This window comes from Podarcis vaucheri (assembly GCF_965113315.1).
Source record: "Podarcis vaucheri genome assembly, chromosome: 8".
In the NCBI taxonomy this organism is placed as follows: domain Eukaryota; kingdom Metazoa; phylum Chordata; class Lepidosauria; order Squamata; family Lacertidae; genus Podarcis; species Podarcis vaucheri.
Genome location: NC_138766.1, coordinates 73,562,963 through 73,584,165, shown reverse-complemented (window position 1 = coordinate 73,584,165; position 21,203 = coordinate 73,562,963). Strand labels below are relative to the sequence as shown.

Here is a 21,203-nt window from a genome sequence, read left to right as displayed (position 1 = left end):
AATGTTTGAATTGTTTGATTATTGAATAATATGTATAATTTGGAATATATGATATGGTTTGATTGGATTGTTAAAATGGAAAATTTAATGATTTTAAAAAGAGAGAGAGAGAAGTTGTATTGTGCTGGCAGGAGGGGCAGTCCATAAGTTAATGGCGCCTCCTATGTAGAAAAATATATCGCATCTGATGTTAAACAGAAAACAATCTGAACAGCTATTTGCATGGGAAAGACCGTTCCAACAAGCTTACAGTCATTCACCTTTTTACTATTTACCTCACCCACCAGCATCATGTATTAGTAATTTTGTGTTGAAGTAGGCAATGCATGCACATTTGTTAATTGTCTTACACAAAACTGATTTTTTTTAAAAAAAGTTTGTGTTACTGTATGTATATCACACACAAACCTAACTGTTAAACTAACAAATCACACTCTTACAAATGGCAGTAAGCACTCCAGTTGAATTCCTATTTTTTAAAAAAGACTTGACAGTACAAACCTATGCATGTGTTTAGAGAGGCTTACTCCAGTGAGTGTGCGTGGGAATACAGTCAGATATGGTAAAGATGTAATTTGGTACCTTTCTATAGGGGTAAAATGCTGCTTTGATCAATGTTATATATCACTAAAGTCTTTCTTCCTTTTTTCCATCTGGAAAGTGCTGAAGTGTAAATTTGGTGAATTTACAAGATAAACTATGGACTTGATATACTGAGCAGTAAATGGTAAAGTTGGGGACCAGAAAACCAATGTTCTGTGCATCAAAATCATTTAGCCCAGAACTGTATGTTGCTGACATCATAGCTGAAAGTAGACCTTTTTTTCTAGAATAAGTTTAATTAAAAAAAAACCAGACCAGAAAGTCCCCCACAAAACCTACAAACCCCATAAAACACTTTAAGAATAACAGAGGCATTAAAATGTCTATCATCAACAATACTGTTCAACTGTTTCTACCTTTAACACCAGATACGCAAAGGATCATCACTAGGCTTTTCTGCATCTTTTTCTCTCAACAATCCACAGCTGTACACCAGCAATACCTGAGTAGGTAACTTACAGACTGCCCACACACACTAGGGAATTAATATTGCTGTTTCACTACACAGACTAAATCAAACACAGGCATACTCTTCCAGTAGCAATAACCTACTGCTGGCAAGAAAGTCATGAAATGGTTGACTTCAGGAATCTTTGTCCTGAAAGCTCCTGTAAGAACAGCAGAATATACTAAAAATGGATATAACAATGGTCACTTGTGTTCCAAGAGAGCAACTCAGTTTTCATTATTTCAATGTCCAAACCATAACTTCCTCTGCTTTTTAAGCTCCTTCCCTTTAAAATGAATCTCAAAAGACTGCTAATACGAGATTCTGATCTCTCAGAAAAGAAAGTGAATGGACTAAAAGCATTAACCTTTGCAAACTGACTTTTGTTAGGATATTCATGAAACGCTCTCAGTAATCACTGAATTCCCATAACAAAAAGTATATAACTATATACCTATTATATGGAAATTTTATTTTAAGTCTATTTTAGATTCATAAAATGGCAATATCAAAATACTGAAAAACAAATGTACATTAAATAAAGAATCAATAAAGCAGAATTCATTGTTTTCTAATCCAGAGGTGCTTAAATTTATATGTAATCTGTTTCTGCACAGGTGTCACATTAAAATTCACTCATATTTTCCTGTCTTGATTTTGTAACTAATAAAAAAATACAGCAGATTCTGATTCAAATCCAGGAGTAACACACTGTAACGTTTAGAATCAAGACCAGCAACTGGAACATCTACAACATCTACAAAAGATGAACCAAGCAAGTCTTCATGAGCACAACAAGCGTACACTGAGTCACATAATATTATGGAGTACATAAGTGTGTGTGTTTAGGACACCAGCACACAACTAAAATAACATGTTAAGCGTATGTACATAAATACATACATACATTATACTAGAAACTAAGCCCGGGCAACACGAACATTTGGTTTATTACATGTACAAATTAACATGCAGGTCTATTTTTCCTTTCGCAAAACAGTACAAAACTGCATATATCTTTTGCAAGGTAGCAACTGTTTGAGCCAAAAGCTCATCGGTTTCTTTAGGAATGAACAAATGTAATGGTAATCTGATGGAACTTTTCAAACTGGGAAAAGAAGCAGGGTGATGAGTGGGAAGTGATTGAGATAAGTAAAATAGTGTGGGGTGGGCTCAATTCCTTCTCAACAAGCTTGCAATTCATGGAGAAGAAAAGCTGCTGGGAATGAAAGTCTGATAAGGAAAATGTTTTACGCTTTCCCTTCTCCGATTGCAAATTACCTCTCTCCAAAATGGCTTTTAAACAGAGTCAGACTACAGGTTATATACACACCTGCATGTAACAGTAGTTTGGCTCAAAATGCACCCTAAAAATAGAGATTGCATTAAAAAACATCTAATTTATATTTTCCCCATGGACATTCTTCATATAGAAAGTTGAAATCTTTCAAACAAAAGCTAGGTCTTCCAGTCTTTAAGAAATCTTTAAAATCACTTACCTCCCACTCCTTAGCAGCTGCTTCATTAATTGAATCTTCACTGGCTTCAGACTCAAATTTTTTTACAACCATAAACCCAGGCTCTCTACTTATCTCCTCTGTATCTGTATATATTTCTGGACTCCACTGAACAAAAAAGGCATACAGATGCTCAGTCCTTTCAGAGAGCAAAAGAGAAAAGTAGTTACTGAACTTTCAAACTTACAAAGACCTATACATGTTTCAAATTTCTTCCAAATACCTTTCCACTGTTGCTTATACACTATTCTCTTTGAAAAGAAAGAACTTGAGTGAATGTTCATTACAATTTTTAATAATGTATTCCAATGAAAATTTAGAATACAATAACTCAGAAGCATAAAAAGGGACTGGAAAACTATTGTATTGTACTTCATTCTTTCCTCACTCATCCCTAAATAAAACTAGGTATCAAGAGCTATCTTTCAATTGTTTACAGGCATATTGACTATTCGCCACTGAAAGCTTTATCCATGAATTTCCCTAAACAAATTTTAAGCCATCAGCACAACTTGCGACAGTGAAGTCCATAAATTAAGAATGCGTGTCTTTCTCAGGCATCAATAATATTGGGGAAGCCCAAGTAAGCCCTGCCTCGCATAATCGGTCACAATATGTGGTGCACACATACACCATTTTAATGGCAATGCCCATTAACTTTTTTGGGGGTGGCCCCCTCAAATATTTTATTGGAGGGGTCAAATGGACCTCGGCCCCTACAAGTTGGCTCCTATGAGCTGAAGACTTTCAGAGTTTGGTAGAAAAATAGTTTGGTATACTGAAAGAAAGCAGCAATTGTTAAGCTGAAAAGTGACAAGGCACTCCTTTATGATGGCTATATTTACAGAAAAGCGTTCCCATCTTACCTTTCTTGCGGCACAGCAAACCAGTACTCATGTTTCTTATCTCTCTGTGCATACTGTTGCATGGATGCACTTGCCTGTGATACAAATGTTTTTCTCATTGGCTTGCCAACTCTGAGACATAAGAACTTGTGTAATCGATGTCTTCTCTTCTCCTTCGTTAGAGAACCTTTCATTAAAGACGATATTAAATATCAGATCTTTCTTGGGAAGTTTGATCAGGTAGTTTACTAATGCAGCAAAAGCAACATGGGAGGCAGCAGTTATGAGTTACTGGTCTGTGCAGCCACAGTAGGTGCTGTGATTCTCCAGTGGTTTGACTTCACCCCCAGAGGCACACTCCATTGTATCTTGAGTCAGACTGATGCCAACAACTTATAAATCTCTCTGCTTTTATGCAATTGCATGCTGGATAACCCCTCTCCCCCTAAATGTGCCCTTCCAGTTCCTGTGGTAATTGCATTCAGTCAAAAAATATGTATACCCTTTCCAGTTGCTCTCTTTTCTCAGCTTGAACTCACCCAATAGTCATTTTCTCCTCATCTGTGCAACTAAAATCCTGGTTAATCTCTTATTGTGTCTTGAGTTTCTCAGTGTTCTTTTCTTACAAACACTTTGTACTGTATCCTGAAATCTGCTGTCTGTCTTTTTAAATACTTTCCCCCTCCCTTTTCACAGGATTCCCCATTTCATCTATTGAAACTCCTTTAAATGCTTTCCTTCTCTATCTGAACTGTCCTCATTACTTTATCTCTGTGCACACTTTCATTCTTCCAAAACTAACCTTTGAAAACTGACTTTGGTGTATAAGCCCAATATAGATTGGAATCCAAGTACCTGAAAGAGCATCTTTCTCACTACCAGATCAGGCCTTAAGGGTCTGATGGCCTGGTTGTAATTCCATCAAAAGCCACAGTAGTATGATGACTCAGGGCAACATCTTCTCTCTTATGGCATTCCTTTCCATTGGAGATACAGATGTACAACAGCTTTGCATGTAAATACATATTTTGGCTAGGCCAATGAATTACCTTTTTGCTACTGCTTTCATTATTGTTGTGGATATGGATTTTACACCATCATAAATAGTTGACTTTGTCTACTTAGGTTGAGACTTTTATTCTAGTATGGCCTTTTATTGTCTAGCATGGCCTTTTATTCTAGTATGGCTTTTTTATTTAGGATTTTTATTGTCTAGTATGGCTAGGCAAAAACAAGTAAGTGACTATTGCGTCTGAAACAAAAGGGTTATAAATCTTAAGGGTCCCACTGCACATAACAGTATCTTCTATTAGCAGTGGGAAACTTGGTGGCCTCTGCATGTTGTTGGACTCCAATTCTCATCATCCCCAGTCAGCATGACCATTGGTCAGGGATCATAAGAATATAAATGGAGCCTGCAGGATCAGGCCAGTGGCCCTTCTAGTCCAGTACCCTGTTCTCACAATGGCCAACCAGATGTCTGTGGGAAAATCCATGTTAGATAAAGCGATTTGTTGTTCTCAGAAAATTAATGTATTAAAAGCATTTCTCTTCCATCTTTCTATTAAAGGATCCCCAAGTGTTTCATGCAAAGAATGTTACATGAGAAAAATGCTAAATGTTTCCTTAAACTGGCATACCTGTTGCTCATAATCTACAAACTGCGTTCTGAATGCAAACGTGGTAAATACTTCCAAGACACGTTTTATCACTAACAATGGGAGCTATTCAATGATGTGTGATAAGGTTAGCTCAAATAACAAGATGCTAAAAAAACTACTTTGTGTTCATTTATTTTTTTTAATAATAAAGACAAACTTATGACGCAAATTTATATTTAATCATCTTTAGTGTAGGCATAAGTAATTCTTCCAGCTATGACAACTACTTCTCTTCATCTGTCAGTGGACTAAGCTGGTAAAGGAATGAGCTATATTTTCCAGCCACACCACTGCTAAAAATATATACATATTATACTCTAATATTTACTTACCTTCTATTGTTCCATCAGCTATTGCTACTTTGTGCTTCATTTCCTTATGTGCATCTTGGTGCATGTTGTCCCTTTGTTGTTTAGTTTGTTGCATAGTATGGCTCTTCCAAAGTTTCCGCAGCATATCAATATCTGTCTCAGAATCTTGAGTTGGCTCTTTCACAAGTTGCCCCTTATTTGTAGCATCCCTTTTAGAATCATTTTCTTCAGAATGCAAACACTCCTCACCTTCTGGTACATTTTCCTGATCTGTGCCATGTGGTGTCTCTTGAGCATCAGGAGTAGTTCCCTCTACAGTGTCTTGTACTTCTTTTAGTGTTGTGTCTGCCGATTCTGAACCCACAGTATCGCTAACAGACATGCTGCCGTCATTCAAAGGATGTTCTAGACTGGAGTTTACATTACCAAGTACATTGGCAGAGTCTGAAATTGCTGTTACATGTTCTGTGGCAGTCTGATTTACTGTTTGGACAGATTCTGATGAGGCTCCAGAGGATTTGTCTTGCCGAAGTTCATCCGAAGAAACAAGCTCCTCCCTTATTGGAGAGAGTTCTGATTCAGTGAACACATCTTCCGAAAGAGACTCCTCTGTGCTCCTCGGAGCAGTGCTGGCACTATCATTCCCTGTATCTCGCATCCTTGAGTCCATTTCATCAGTATTGCTTCTTGCGATTTTCCTGAAATGGTAGAGATCTTTTACAGACAATTGTTCCACATCACTAAAAGAAAAGGGGGGGGGGAGAGAGAGAGAGAGAGAGAGCTTTATGTTATAACCTAATAAGCTAGACAACACCTATGTTTTTACTAGCCACATTTTAATTGTGTAAGTTGGGAGGCTTATTGCATATGACTCTCCATCAAACTCAATTCCACAATGTACATGATTAGCTTCTTGCTTTATGGCAGATGGATGGATGGATGGACCAGATACGCCTTATATTTAAGCACTAGCATGGCAACTATAGGTGACAAGGAATTGCAGGCAGAAAGACACATGAAATTCAATGCAGGGATAGGAGTTTCCCCCTCTTTATCTAGCATAAGGGTCAAGCAGGGGCCAGAGGAGAAATGGAATTCTGTCAATCTGCAGTTGGCTAGTCATTTATTTCACAGAATCATAGAATTCTAAAGTTGGAAGGGACCACGAGGATCATCTAGTCCAACCCCCTGCAATGCAGGAATCTTTCACCCAAAGTGGGGCTCAAACCCACAACCCTGAGATTAATGCTCTACCTACTGAGCTATCCCTCTTGTTTATTTGAAGGTTAGAAACATCTGAGAGGTTGGAATAGATGCAATTCCATCTTCTCCAATTCTGAATTTTGCGCAATAAATGGTTTAAACCAAGGATGTCCAGCTGGTCGATTCCTGGGAGGTTCTGGTCAATTGCTGGCTCCTTTTCCTTTGCTGCTCTAAGAGCATCTGGCCCCACCCTCCATTTTTGCATGACCACCGGAACAGAAGATGAAGTTGAGGCAGTTAGTTTTCATAGCCCAAAAATGGAACTGACTAAACCCCAAAAATGGAACTGTCCTCCCTAAAAAAAGCTCAACAAATTTGGCCTGAAACTCCCCACCCCCCAAAAAAAGGGGTAGATCGCAGTCTCTTGGGAGTTGGACGTCCCTGGTTTAAACAAACCATTTTTTGTACAAAGTACCATGAATCCAGTATTTTAAAATGAGGCAAGCAGTTGATGATTGGAAAGAGATATTCTATACTACAGTGATAAACACGTTATATTACAACTGCAAATACAAAACGAACTGACATCTTGTTAAAACAGTATATTATAAAACTGAATACAAATGTTCAAATGAAAAATAACAATGCTGATGTGATGCTGAAGATAAGAAGATGCAAAACTGTTTCTCTTTCTTCTTTTCAGCTTTAATAGTAAAAGATTTCTGCCTATATAAAGTATTTCTTAATGCCAAACCATTTTTTACTCTTGAAAGTAAATAAAATTATTCAACAAAGCTCAGAAAACACATTAAAAACATTTTCTAAGAAAGATTGCAGCACTCTTTATCCCTCACCAATTCAAAGAGCAACATCCAAAGGAAGGCACATGGGCTTGCCTGTGTCTGAAAGGCTTTGGGCACTTGGCAAACACAAACAAAAAACCAAAGCTATACCCTGCCCTTCCTCCTGAGAAATGACCTGAAGGGAGATACAGGCTCATTTTCCTATTGAACAGAATCCTCCTCCCTCCACTAAGCTTAAAGCCCAGGAGAGGAGCTGGGGATTTCCCCTGAAACAGTGCAACAGGTTTCACTATGAGACCAAATTTATCTGTTTGCTTCCCATAATATGTTTGGGGGAAGTTCCAGTGTGGTGATAAGTATTTATTTTTCTGAGTATCCCTAATCATTAAATACTTTTTTAAAAAATATCATTATAGGTTATCTCCAGCCTAAACATTTGTTTCCGTTACTGAGTCTGTTCTGCCACTAAATCAGTTGGCAGAACTCAAAATATCCTATAAAAACAACCTAATAATCATACTGGTGGAACATCATGATCTGCTGAACTAAACATCTTTCTCAATATGAAGTGATAAAGCATGGAGTCTTAGGATCAGATCATGAAACAAACTCACGGCATAATAGAACAAAGTGACCTTAGGTATCCTACTGGAGTAGAGAATCACATAACATCTGTTTTAATCACAATTCCAAGATGAACTGAGAAAGATTTTATGCAAGCACTGAAAACCAGAAGTATGTGAAAAACCTAGGGTGGTATCCAATAGTAGTTATACTTCAAGTATACTCTTTGAAATCAACAGACCCTTAGTCTGTTTACTTTCAGTTACGAGTATGACTTAGATATCATGCCTAATGTGGGTGCCACACACAGTATTCCCACATGGTGGTGATGGGAAGAGGGGAGAATCAGGGGCAGAGCATTTTTTTTCAGCTTTAACTGAAAAAGATTAATCTTCTTAAACATTTTGCAGAAAAAAAGCATTCAACTGCAACCAATACTAGTTAAAAGTGTATAGCTGATTAGGGGAAGTTGGTGGAAATATAAATATAAATAATTGTAAAATACTAAAGAGAGAAGGGATTATGCTTCAGAGATAGCAGAAAAAACCCTGGTTGGGATATCACAGGTATTTCTACTCTTAAGAGCAAATGGGAGACGGAAGACATAAGATGGGGCAACACACTTTTATCTCCCTCGCTTTTTAAAAGTACATAAACTTAGAACCTAATTAAGACTTATTTCAAAGGCTATGAAAGTGGCAAGTGGCACAGAGCAAATACTTGGCAAAATCTTACAGCATCTTAACTTGAGAACGGTTGTCTAAACTCTGTTCTTCAGGTTCCTAAGACACAAAAAGCATAGAAAATATTTCCACTAATAACATATTTAAATCCCAAGAGAATAACTTGCCTTTAATTTTCTATTAAATAAAAAAGCACATGCATCTAATATTCCCTGCACGTTTTTAGCTTACCTACAACATTATTAGACAGAGATGTGCTACTTTCAGAATTTGCAAGGATTGTATTCAATCTGATAATGAAGTGACATGGAAAACTTTTCTAGGGTACCTTTCAAAAAGCCATGAAGTAAAACATGTTTTCAACTCTGCTTGAATTGAGCTGAAACTAATTCTTTTGTTCAGTGGGAGAAGCAAACAAAGCCAGGAATATTATCTTCACAACTAAGCTAAAAACAACAAAAAGGAGCACTGTCTTGAAGGAAGGGCGGGGGGAGAGATCAGCTCTTTTTCTCTGTAAAAGTCATCTTATTATTAGAGACAAACGTAACAAAAGGTGAACAATATGAACCAGTGTGTATAATTTATACTGATTACCTCTTCCTAAATGTTGAATTTTAATGCCTTTGAATTTAAGAAAAATTAAGCTTGGCAGCATTAAGATACTGGCTTTTCCCACACTCATCATTGATGCAAAAAGAGGAAAGGCTGTGCTGAAGTTGGAAAGAGAACATACATCACATAAACAAAAGCTAGAGCCTGTCATGTACTTTTTGTTGCCTTAAGTCTTGATCTTGAATAAAATAATTTGTATGATGACATAGAAACCACTACCATGCAGCTTAAAAGCAAACTTTGTATCTATAAAAATATATTTATACACATACACACACACAGAGAGAAAATCTAATTTATCTTACATGGGTAATGAATCCTTTACTTTGCCATCTACAATATCTTTATACATAGCAGCTGACATCACTTCTTCCATTGGACACATGATGCCATAGTCTTCACAACCATTCTCTTGAACCAATGGATCCATTTTATGTGGATCAAACATTATATTATTTGGCGTCACTAGCAGCACACCGTTGACTGTTCCCTAAAATAAGAAGAAAGGGGGCGGGAAAATGTTTGATGACCTAAGATTAGCCAAACGTTTTCAAAGCTTTTCTACAAGTAACAGCACTGAATACTGAACATTTTTACTAGAAGCTACCTAATACTCAACACTCCTATAAGCCAGTGAAGGATTATAAACCAATCCACGGGGAAAACATTTTCCCCTAGTAAAATAAGATGCCTGAATCAATATTTAGCCATCACTGTTTTAGAAAACAAACAAACTTAGGTCTGTTAACTTGTAAGACTTTTCCCTCAGCATGCTAGCAATTGGGAAGAGACTCTCTTCCACCTAGATTAGAGAATTTAAAAATTTACTTTATGAAAGCATTTCATGAATATGAATGGGACTGGGCTAGTATCACCTTTGCTTGAAGCATTTAGTTCCAAAGCTAAGAGGTGGTGGGGAAACACCATTAATTTGCCTCTGGTTTCTTTGCATAAATAAAGCAACACAGATGCATGCTAAGAGATGCAGCCTTCTCCTGGAAACCTACTACAGTGGTACCTCGGTTTACGAACTTAATCAGTTCTGGAAGTCTGTTCTTAAACCAAAGCTGTTCTTAAACCGAGGTGCACTTTCCCTAATGAGGCCTCCCACCACCAGTGCCCTTCCACCACTCGGATTCCATTCGTAGACTGAGGTAAAATTCGCTAAGTACTTCCGGTTTTGTGGAGTTCGTATACCGAATAATTCGTCAACAGGGCTGTTCTTAAATTGAGGTACCACTGTAAATAGAGGCATTAAAAAAAATAGAACCTAATCAATCCATCCATCCATCCATCCATCAATCAATCAGAAACATATTAGATTGGGTCCAGTTATGCCCTTTCTCTGATAATGAAAGAGGAGGCAATTTTCACTGGTTCCCCTTTCTCACTACAGCCCCTCAAAGATCTACTCCTCCAAAACAACAAAGAAGGTGGTGTGTTTGGTTATCTGGCAAAGGAGGGGGCAAAACTGCCTCATGGCTCCCTTCTGTCAGCAGGCTTCTGTTGGATCACCAACAGCAAGGGTAAAACTGCATTCAGTCCATTGATTTAATTGAATGTGTCTTGGAGCTCCATTCCTTGGTATGCACTTAAAGTTTATGAAAGTTTCAACATATGGTAAAAAAGATTCAGAATCTAGCTCAAATAAGTTACAGCAATTATATAATTAATGTAAGCTGGAGCATAAATGAAATCAAATCATGCAACATCTGCATTTAAAATAGATTGTGAAATTCACTACATTTTCTGCTTATTAAATAATGGTTTTATGTAAGGCATGTCATTTCTTAAAGATATCTAATGATTTATATAACCAGAAGTGCATATGATCTATTATTTTTGGAAGGAGAGAGGTTTTGGCGAAAAGCGCATGAGGGACCAAGAGAAACCTATTCATATCCACGAGTTATTTTTATTACCAACCACTATGTTATAATTTTAGAATGTGGAAACAGCTTTTGCAAAAATTAGGAAATCTCTAAGAGGTATACAGTGGGAGCCTAGTTGAACAAGGAATATGAAGAACGTATTATGAGTTTTGAAAATCTAATGTTACTAATGAAATAAAAGAGCCAAGCAAAAGTTAAGATGGTATAGTAATGAAACTCAGAGCAAATGGAAGCCTTTGGCCAATTTTTAAGGCAGCAGGGGTTCATCAATATATAGGATTAAACCAATGTAGGTTTGTGGATGAACAAAAGTCTAAAAATACATTCGTGGACTTTTAAGTTCACCTGTCTTGGGACAGAAAGAGAAGGAATCAAATCAAATATAAACACACAGTAAGAAAGATTTGAGCTGAAAATAGCAGACACACGCTTCTAGAAAACTGCTTTATTATTTTTACTGAGAAAGTACTGAGAAAGTTATTTCACATGCCATACCGAATGCACTGCCTTTAAGAAAGATGTAAATGTTTTGACAGTTTTTCCTGCACAGTATTTTGGCACTACCAAGCCTCCCACATATTTTATTTTTTAGAAGCAGGCGTAATTCTGCTTTCAGCATTGTCTATCAGTTTTCCGAAGCCTAAACTGCATTAATGGCTCTCACATTTTCCTCAGTGTTCTTCTCCTGATATAATTGGCCACTACTGCTAGATCTGTAAGACAATGGGGCAAGTCTATACAGTTAACTTGTATATTACATAAGGGTCATGTTCCAGGGATAGCACATAAAGCTGAAATTGCATATAGTGAAAACAACTCATTGCAGCTGCCCCTGTACAAGCACTCTTATCTTCCTGAGCCAGCATGCAGAACGGGTCTTACCCTCCAAGGAAAGCAGAGAACTTTTAAGCTCTCAGTCTTGTTCACCTAGTATGCAAGGTGGAGAAGCTTAAAAGCACTTTCCGCACAGGGAAAACCCAGCACAAAAAGATAATTTAAGCTCTCTGCATTCTGTGTGTTTAATTTGTGAAATTTCAACTGGCTGCCTGTCATGCATGTAAAGTTGCAATCACGTAAGTTAAACGCATGTAAGTTGTGAGTCGACTGCACTACTTTGCCTCAGAAAGCAATACATAAAACTTGTGGCTTGAGAAATTTGCTGCTACTCCTAGCCACTGGTTCAAGAAATGAAATAATCCAAACAGAGAATTACACAAATACAGAACTACTGTGGAAATGTGCACACAAATTATTTCTAGGAAATAATGGCACACACAATCTGTATGCGATCCTCTCATGTGAAGTCTCTGTTGATTTCAAAACCACAACTTCCTTCTATTTTACCAAAACCTAGTATTATTGTGTCAAAAGGCTGGGGTATTGTTTATGGGGTTTTGCTGAGAGGTTTTGCTACTGCTATTGATACTAAATTTTTTGCATCTTTATTTTTAGACCTTATTATTTATGTAAAAATTGCTCAGTTTGGTTGTGTACTTTTTGATGTGTTTTATTTATTGTTTAGGACTACTTTTGTTGTGTTTGTTGTAAGCCGCTTTGGGTGGCCCAAAAGTGGCATATAAATAAAATGTATGAATATGAAAGTGGAAAAAGTACAGGATGCAATTTATAAAAATATAGATTTGATAATTTTAAGTTAAGGTACATTTTAATTGGTGTGAATTAATTGCCAATAAATCTCAATAAATGGAAGACCTCAAATAAACAGTTGAAACATGACGCTAGAACCTTCTGTACCTTGCTGTTGGTTATGTATTTGCAATTAATTTTGAGAAATTTTTCTGTGAAAGCTTCTTCTTCCTCTGATGTGGATGATACAACTCTTGCAGGCCGAACACATGTGTAAACTGGTGTGGGTGTGGCTTCTTTTCCATGCACCCCATCTGAATCCTACAAAGGGGAAAAACAGTACTATTTTATAATGACCAAAAGTAACACTGTACATTCTTTTCCAAATCCTAGAAATCACAGCTTTCAGTTTTTTGAATTTTTAGCTTGGATAGTCGCAGCAAATTTATAAATAAAAAATCTACAATATAATATTCTAGAGCCATGGGTACTGTACAATCTCTCTGGGTAAAAGAAGATAGAAAATCCCTGCATTAGCATAAAAATCTATAAGTATATTGAAGGAATCTACAGCCCCTTCCTTAAACAATTTATTTCTAGCCCCCACCCTTAACTCCCACCAAATTTAGCGCTGATAGCAAAAAGTCCCATCTACCCCCCAAAAAGGAGACACCAAGCTGGTAATAATGCCCCTTCCTCAACTGATCAGTTATGTGCACATGTGAGTGTCTGAGAAAACTACACCTATTTTTAGCCTCACTCAGTGCTAGCATGTGGCCCCCAGAAAGTTGGCCAAAGATGAATGTGGCCCTTGGACCCCCAAAAAATATTAGCCACCACAGGTCTGAAAGCAAATCTTTATAACTCTTTCAAACCAGTCAAGATCTTTGCCAACGCAGTTTTTGATTTCAAGACACTTTGGCACCAATTAGATAAGCGTAGTTTCAAACACTATCCCTTCAGGAATGTTCTTAAACTTTCTTTAAAAGTTATTTTCCTTTATTCCAGCAATGTACTTACACTTACAGCTGTCTTCTCAGCCTCTGCTTCTGAAGATGTAGGTGATAAAGGACTTATAGGACTAAGCGAAGGAGAACTTTCCACACTGGAAATATATTCTGGATCAGGAACATATAAAATCTGTAAAAATAAGAAAAATACTTCCAATTGAGATGTCATCACCGGGACTGAAACGTAAGTAAATTAAGATGGAAATACATTTCATGCACAGGCTTTGTGTAAGAGATGCTTCAATACATGAACAGACAATTATGAACTGTCACTGTAACTACTTTGAATTCTCAGTGTTCTTTTTTGTATTTTGTGTTCCTTTGATCTCACTCCTCCATGTCACGTGTGAGTATATGTCTGCATCAGACAAATGATTCATTTAGCTCAGTAGTGCCTACACTACTGGCAGCAGCTCTCCAGGGTTCAGACATGGGGCTATACTAGATGCCTTATTAAAAGACTTCTGCACATGATTACTGGTCAGTTGACAGCTGAGTGGATGAAATTATGTGGTAGATGTAAGGGGAGGTGTAACTGAGTGATGGTGTGGAGTTGCGTTTTCAGTCGTAGTGCGTGCAGTTGAATGTCCTCTCTCTAATGCCTGCCATAATCCTGACTTGTTGTTATACAAGAACCAGAGATCATAGTTTAAAACAAATGCTGGCTAGTTAAACAAGCCAGTTTCATAACCCATGACTTGAAGTGGCTAATTTGTTTGGTTTAAATCATGATCTCTAATTGTATGTAATGAAAAGCCTGGATTCTTTGGAAGCAAAACTAAATGCTAGCAATGCCCTTCTCCCAGCCGTGCAGGAGGCGGCAATGGGAAAGCAAGCAAGCTGGAGGCTTTGCTACTGTTTTGTACTAAGTCTTCTTTCCACTTAAAACATAGAAATGGACCTGGAGTTACAACTTCAATCCAGATCCAGATCAATCCAGATCCAGACCAACAAGGGATTGGTACTTGATCTGAGGTTTGTGGCAAGTTAGAGGGAAACCATTCTCAACCTTTTTTTTTTTTTTCAGATTTCCTCCATGGCACAATTAGAGCAGAGTAAGAAACTGTCTTCGACAGGCCGTGATCAGATTTCCCTTAAAAATATTTTAATATATTTGCCTCAGTTGCTCAGTCTCCCATATATTATATAAAAGGAAGTACCTGTCCAGGAACAACTGCTCTGGAAAATAGCTTGTTTAACTGGACCAGTTCATTAGGAGTCGTATCAAACTTTAGGGCAACAGTATTCAAAGAATCTCTTGATTCAACCTGTTAAGAAAAGGTAACTAGTGTTGAAATACAGTATTCAAGTTCTATTTAGCTTCAATTCAAAAGCCTACCAGTCTTCACAACCTGGTTCAATAAAATATTATTGTCCAAATCCAACAGGCAGAATGTGGTTTTCTTGAACATGCAGTGGCTTTGCAGACCCAGTTCACATGAACAAGCTTTTCCTTGTAAGCTTAGCCTGGCACAAGTTTATCACTAATTCCCAGACTGGAAGATGGCAGGATCTTCAAGGACATGCTCTACGGAGCTGCCTCAGGCACCAGGCCCTTTGGCAGACCAACTCTGTGTTACAAGGATGTCTGTGAATGTGACATGAAGGCTGGCAACATCAACCCCGCCATGTGGGAATCCTTTGGAGACGACCACAGCATCTGGAGACAATCAGTCAAGTTGTGTATCCACAGCAGTGACCAAAGGAGGAATGAGCACTGGGAGGAGTGCAGAAACGCCATGGTACAGCTGCAACAGCACAATCAGACGCCTTCATCTGCCCTAGCTGCAACAAGGCATCTCTCGCTCACATATCGGTCTCTACAGCCACAGCAGGCGCTGTAACTCTCCAATGGCATGACTTCACCTCCGAAGGCACACTCTTCCAACTGTATCTTGCTTCTCCTGGATATGGTTCCTAAGGAGCTTCCTACCCACATTATTTTCAAGATCACTTACTGGCCTTAAGCATGCAGAGTACTGCATTTATGCAGTTTGCCTTTATACTGCCTTAACTGATACAGATGGTCTGGCCCCACCACTTAATGGATCTGAATTGTTTCCAAAGAGTGGTAGGGGATGTTTTATCCCATGTTGATGGCCTCTCAGCTGATTCCCTGGAGGCCTGCTGGAATGCAGAGTTAACCAGGGCTATCGAAGGGAGAGTGTGCTGTGCACCTGCATATCTTGTGTTTGTGCGCATGTCACACCTACTAGTTACACCTACTACTGGTATGTGGCCTTCAGATGGGTGGCTACCATCAATGTGGCCCTCAGGCCAAAAAAAAAAAAAGTTAACAACCACTGCAGTAAAGGACAATTGTGCAAATCAACCACTTTTTATATAAGAAACTTGCTGAAAAGCAGGATTGCCACTCTTTTCATGACAGCTGCTCTGTGTCTGTTTTCGTGGCATAATATACAGATATCCAACAATAATTTCTACAATATTTGAGGAAATGCTAGCCACCTTGGCTGAAAAGGCTGGTTCCCCACTATGCTCCATGATTTCCTAGAGTACCAGGTCTACTAAAATACTGTTGTTGTTTTTTAAAGCGAAGAGATCTTTAACAACGAAGTAGGGAATGGATAGAGTGCAAGACTGAACACTAACAGCACCTTTAACTCTTAGAATAGAAATGCTTCCTTACTTTTTATAAGCAATTGAAATTCTGGTTAACTTGACTAACAATCACTTAAAGCAGTTTATCACAATGGTTATCACAGGAAATTACATCTATCTATATATATCTTGAGCTAACAGGACCCAACATTCTCCAGCAGCAGATGGATGTCTGTCTGAAATACTTTGGCACCTATAGAGTCAAGAAATAATCCCTTTCTTGTAACAGTATTTCCTTAAGTAAAACCTTTCTATAATTTCACAGAAAGTTGACATTTTCTTGTACTAATAAGTACTTAATAAAGTAGGATCAAAAAATTGCTTCTAAGGCCCTATTATAGCTTTCTAAGAATGCTGTTTGGTTCCATGAGGTAAGCATATGGAAAAAGAAGAAATTCCCCTAACATTTTTTTCCATTTTCATATTTTAAAATTTATGTTACAGAATGATTTTAGCCAAGGGTGGTATTTACACTTGCACAACAGAACTTGCCCCTCTCCTCAGCATATCTTCTCTGGAGGCTTGGGGGAACCCCTAGAACATATTGTTTTGCAGGGAGAGAGATGGAGAATGTTCCATTGCACAAGCAGATATCCACATGCTGATGAGAAGTTCACATATTATTGTTATTATTTATTAAATTGGCATATCACCCTTCATCTGAAGATCTCAGGGTGCTTCACGGCATAAAAATAAAAGAGAAAAACACAAAATACATAACAAAAACAAAAAATTAACCCTCATTCCCCCCCACCTCCTCCCAGAGACACATTTAAAGTAATACATAGTACTACTTTGGATACAAACTATGTCTCCTCAGAAATAAATATTATTGAATTCAGTGTGACATTCCCAGGTGAGTGGGTTTAGGAATGTAGGTTTAACTACCTGCCTTGGAAATACCATAAGATAGAAATTAAAACAAACATACATGCTACCAGTGCATGGAAATGGGTGGGGACAGGGAGAAGAGGCAATACTTTGTCAGTAAGAGGAAAGTGAATAAGGGAAATGAACTCCAAAGTATTATGCAATAGCTACATTTAACATTTTAAGGTAGAAAATTGTAACAGTGTTGGATGAAAGGTTTTCAATCTCTTCTGTAATCTGTTATCACTCTAGGATGGAACATGCAGTAAGAAGCAGTAGAACTGGCAGTAATGAAACTGTGAGGGTCTAAATTACTCCTGCTAAACATTGTTTTAAATCAATGTTTTAAACTCCCTGCCAATTAATTAAGAGTGGTATATGTTCTGCACCTTATTTAGTCCGAATACTACAAGCTTCTGAAACAATACAAATACATAAGCAAGGTACTACTATATTGTGATTCTGAGCATGACACAGAAGGGTATATGGTTCACTGGAAGCTATGTCAACTTTCACAAGACTTTCTGAAAGTGCTTGAAATACTACTGAACATACTACCCAATACACCAAATGATAGCCAACTGTCCAACATTTTATACCTATTTATACAGACACAATACACATCACATTCAGTAATTGTTTTTAATATTGTAGTTAATAGATTTCTGGAACCCACGCTGGAACCACATGGCATAAACTGGGTAAACAATCTTAACAAGTTATTGCAGAGGCTCAGAGAAGCAGCATGTATCTGGTTAATGCAAAATACTGAAATCCATTTTGTTAAACACAGAAGCATGAGAGCTGACAGATCAGCCTGCATTATTTTGTTTACTCCAGTAATTTGCTTAATATGAGAGAATAATTTTACTTCCTAATTACATTTCATGCTTATACTGATCAGAATTTCTGGAATTCCAGCCAATCACGTTGTCAGTGCAACTTCAGAGTACATAGTAGTTTTACTGTTAAAATATTTACAAAAATTATCCATGTTCTTAATAGCATTTTAGTTTAAAGCACATCGTTTTTATTTTAGAAATCAGATTAAATTATTTATAACATGCCAGTTTAATGTGCCAATTTAAAAATTATAACTTTATAAGTCCTAGTTATACAGGCAATATGTAGCAAAACATTTCTTAATTCAGTTTCCCTTAGTAACCAGAAATACGAAACACTCGACTGCAGCACTGTTTGAGGGTCATTTGAAGAACGTAACAGTTACAGAAAGGCTCCATTTTCAGATACTGCTGGAAAAAATAGAACTATGCTTCCAAGTAGCAAGAGATCAATGGAAATTCTGAGAGCATAAGAATGTTATTTAAAGGCACTGCAAAGATGGACTAACATCACCATCACCTGCATTCAACGGACAATGCTGAAAGCTATAAAGGCAGTAAGGGATTTTAAAAATCTGGTTCTTTCTTGGAAGTAAAATAATTTGTGCATCTAAAGGAATGTCCTGTTGATTTATAGTTATTTACAACTTGATAACCTCTACAGGAATACTAGAAAGGTTAACTTTGCCTCTCCAGAATTACACTGCATCATTTCTGAAAAGACTCAAAATAGTACTTGTCAATCCTGTTAAGGTGATCAGCTGCCTGCCAGAGCTACAGACTGAATAAACAAAAAGGTAACATGCATCACTTTTCTTCTTAAATAGCACTCAGAAAACTAATATCCAAATATTAAACATATCCAAATCTTTATAGATTTCTCTTGCATATTATGTAGGTGAGTAGTTACTTACTGTGTACTCTATAGTCCCTTTAGGCTTTTGAAAAGACATTCGTCTCCCATCTTTCTTGTCTAGGGTCTTTTTCTGGCCAGTATCTGGAAAAAATTGAGGCAAGGCACGCGTTACATTCATTTTTCTCTCCCTTTCAGTATTGACACAGACTGCTGACTACAGCCCCGTGGGCAGACATCTATTTCACCAGTTACACAGCTTATACCCTGTGACTCTCAACTCAGCCTAACACAACTAGCTGCCAGAACAGGGACTTCACTCCTCTGTTTTGCTTTAAGGATTTGACCAATATAAGCTACTCCAGTGATTGGGAATATCTTCCTAGTTTCACAAATACCTGCAAACATTCAGAGCGTTATCAATTAATAAAAACCACGCTGTATGACAAGAATTGTATAGGACAAGGTTAAAATAATTATAACAAATAATTATAACATCAATTAGTTCTACACTGCACAGGATATGTCCATAAGCTGCAACAGACTGTGCACAGCTTAGTAGACACAATTTTAAGATGCAGATTTTAAAAAAACATTAGCATTAACACAAAGGATGTGCATTTTCATGTAAAGTTGGCCTTCTGTATACAGATTATATGCATGTCCTTTCTAAAAATTATAGTATAAGTGTAATGAAATGCAATGTCATATTCCACTCAGAACTACTTTGCACCACAAATGCTAATTTGTAAGGAGCTGTGAACTCAGCTCAGAAGTGGCCCATTCACAAGGAAATTCAGACAACGCCCCTCCTCCCTTTAACTGCCTTTCAGTTACTTTTCCTCCCATTTATTCCTTGAACATTTAAGTAAATCTGAGTAAGCACACCAAAGAAAACAGGATGTGGGTGGAAGAAGCACATGTTACACAGCCTGTGAGATGTACAAGTGGGAGATGGTAGGTGGGGTCACAAAATTCATTCAGATACTAAGTGTTAGGAAATGGCCCAATCAAAACAGGGGGTGGGGACGGAAAGGAACACAAGGAAATCATATTCCTCCTTCAGAACCAAATTTATCTGCATAGATTTTTATACTTTCTACTAAAACTGTTCTTCATTCCTCTGTCATATCACAACAATATTAGCTATCAAAACAATAGATGCCATCAGATTAAACGATGCTAAAAAGATAATCAAAATGATTTCATTTCGAGAGGAAACACTGAAAGTTGTAACTATTCCAATTAAGTTATTAAAAGTGTTGCAGAGGACAAGCTTGTAAGACAGAATAAAGAATTGTTTGAAAACCCTTCACTATGTATGAAGTTTCACCTTTCATTAAAAACCATTTGATAGCAACCTTATACTACAAACCACAACTTAAATCTCAAACATCTGATAAAGGTGCCATTATTTTTAGCTCCATCCCAGAAGGTTCTTACTTCCACATTGTATTATCAGAACAAGGGTACTGTATTTAGTAGGAGTAATTTCCCAACAGTTCTTTGACATCCTACTTCCTATGTAAAAAGCAACCTTGGTTCACCCACACCAGGATACCTTTATTTAATATTATGAGAAAACGTCAGATTTGCCCATTAGCCCTTTTCCTCTCTTCTTTTACATGCTAGAGGAAGCGAATGAAACTAAACACAGTACCCTTTGTCATTCAAATTTGAGGAAAGGTGTTTTGTTTTAGCTATGGTTAGTAAAAATAACAGACAACCTGAATCCACTGTCTGATCCTGGCTTGTTCTAACCATTGTTTAAACAAACCACATTTCTGAAGTTTAGACATAACAGAGTACTGTGAATAGTTTAAAAGGAAATCGGGAAGCTCTTCAGCCGCCTCTAGTAGCACAGTAACCTTTTAATGAGGGTGAAAGAGGAGAGCACAAAATATGGTCTGAAGCTCAACATCAAAAAAACTAAGATCATGGCCACTGGTCCCATCACCTCCTGGCAAATAGAAGGGGAAGAAATGGAAGCAGTGAGAGATTTTACTTTCTTGGGCTCCATGATCACTGCAGATGGTGACAGCAGTTTTAACAAAATTAAAAGACGCCTGCTCCTTGGGAGAAAGGCGATGACAAACCTAGACAGCATCTTAAAAAGCAGAGACATCACCTTGCCAACAAAGGTCCGTATAGTTAAAGCCATGGTTTTCCCAGTAGTGATGTATGGAGGTGAGAGCTGAACCATAAAGAAGACTGATCACCGAAGAATTGATGCTTTTGAATTATGGTGCTGGAGGAGACTCTAGAGAGTCCCATGGA

The 21,203-nt window shown here is 37.6% G+C and overlaps 1 protein-coding gene across 7 annotated transcripts in view; it reads right to left on the bottom strand.

Annotated features, from left to right (window-relative positions):
• Nucleotides 1-21,203, bottom strand: part of OXR1 (oxidation resistance 1) — a 189,228-nt gene that overhangs the window by 24,225 nt on the left and 143,800 nt on the right. For 6 of the 7 annotated variants that reach the window (XM_082235550.1, XM_082235555.1, XM_082235551.1 and 3 more), the window contains 8 exons: nt 18,988-19,070; nt 14,900-15,007; nt 13,750-13,869; nt 12,898-13,050; nt 9,556-9,740; nt 5,407-6,125; nt 3,435-3,600; nt 2,551-2,707 (listed from right to left, as the gene is read on the bottom strand). In XM_082235550.1, the coding sequence (XP_082091676.1) occupies nt 2,551-2,707; nt 3,435-3,600; nt 5,407-6,125; nt 9,556-9,740; nt 12,898-13,050; nt 13,750-13,869; nt 14,900-15,007; nt 18,988-19,070 (1,691 nt within the window). The remainder of the gene's footprint in view (nt 1-2,550; nt 2,708-3,434; nt 3,601-5,406; nt 6,126-9,555; nt 9,741-12,897; nt 13,051-13,749; nt 13,870-14,899; nt 15,008-18,987; nt 19,071-21,203) is intronic. The other variant, XM_082235548.1, reaches the window with a different exon arrangement.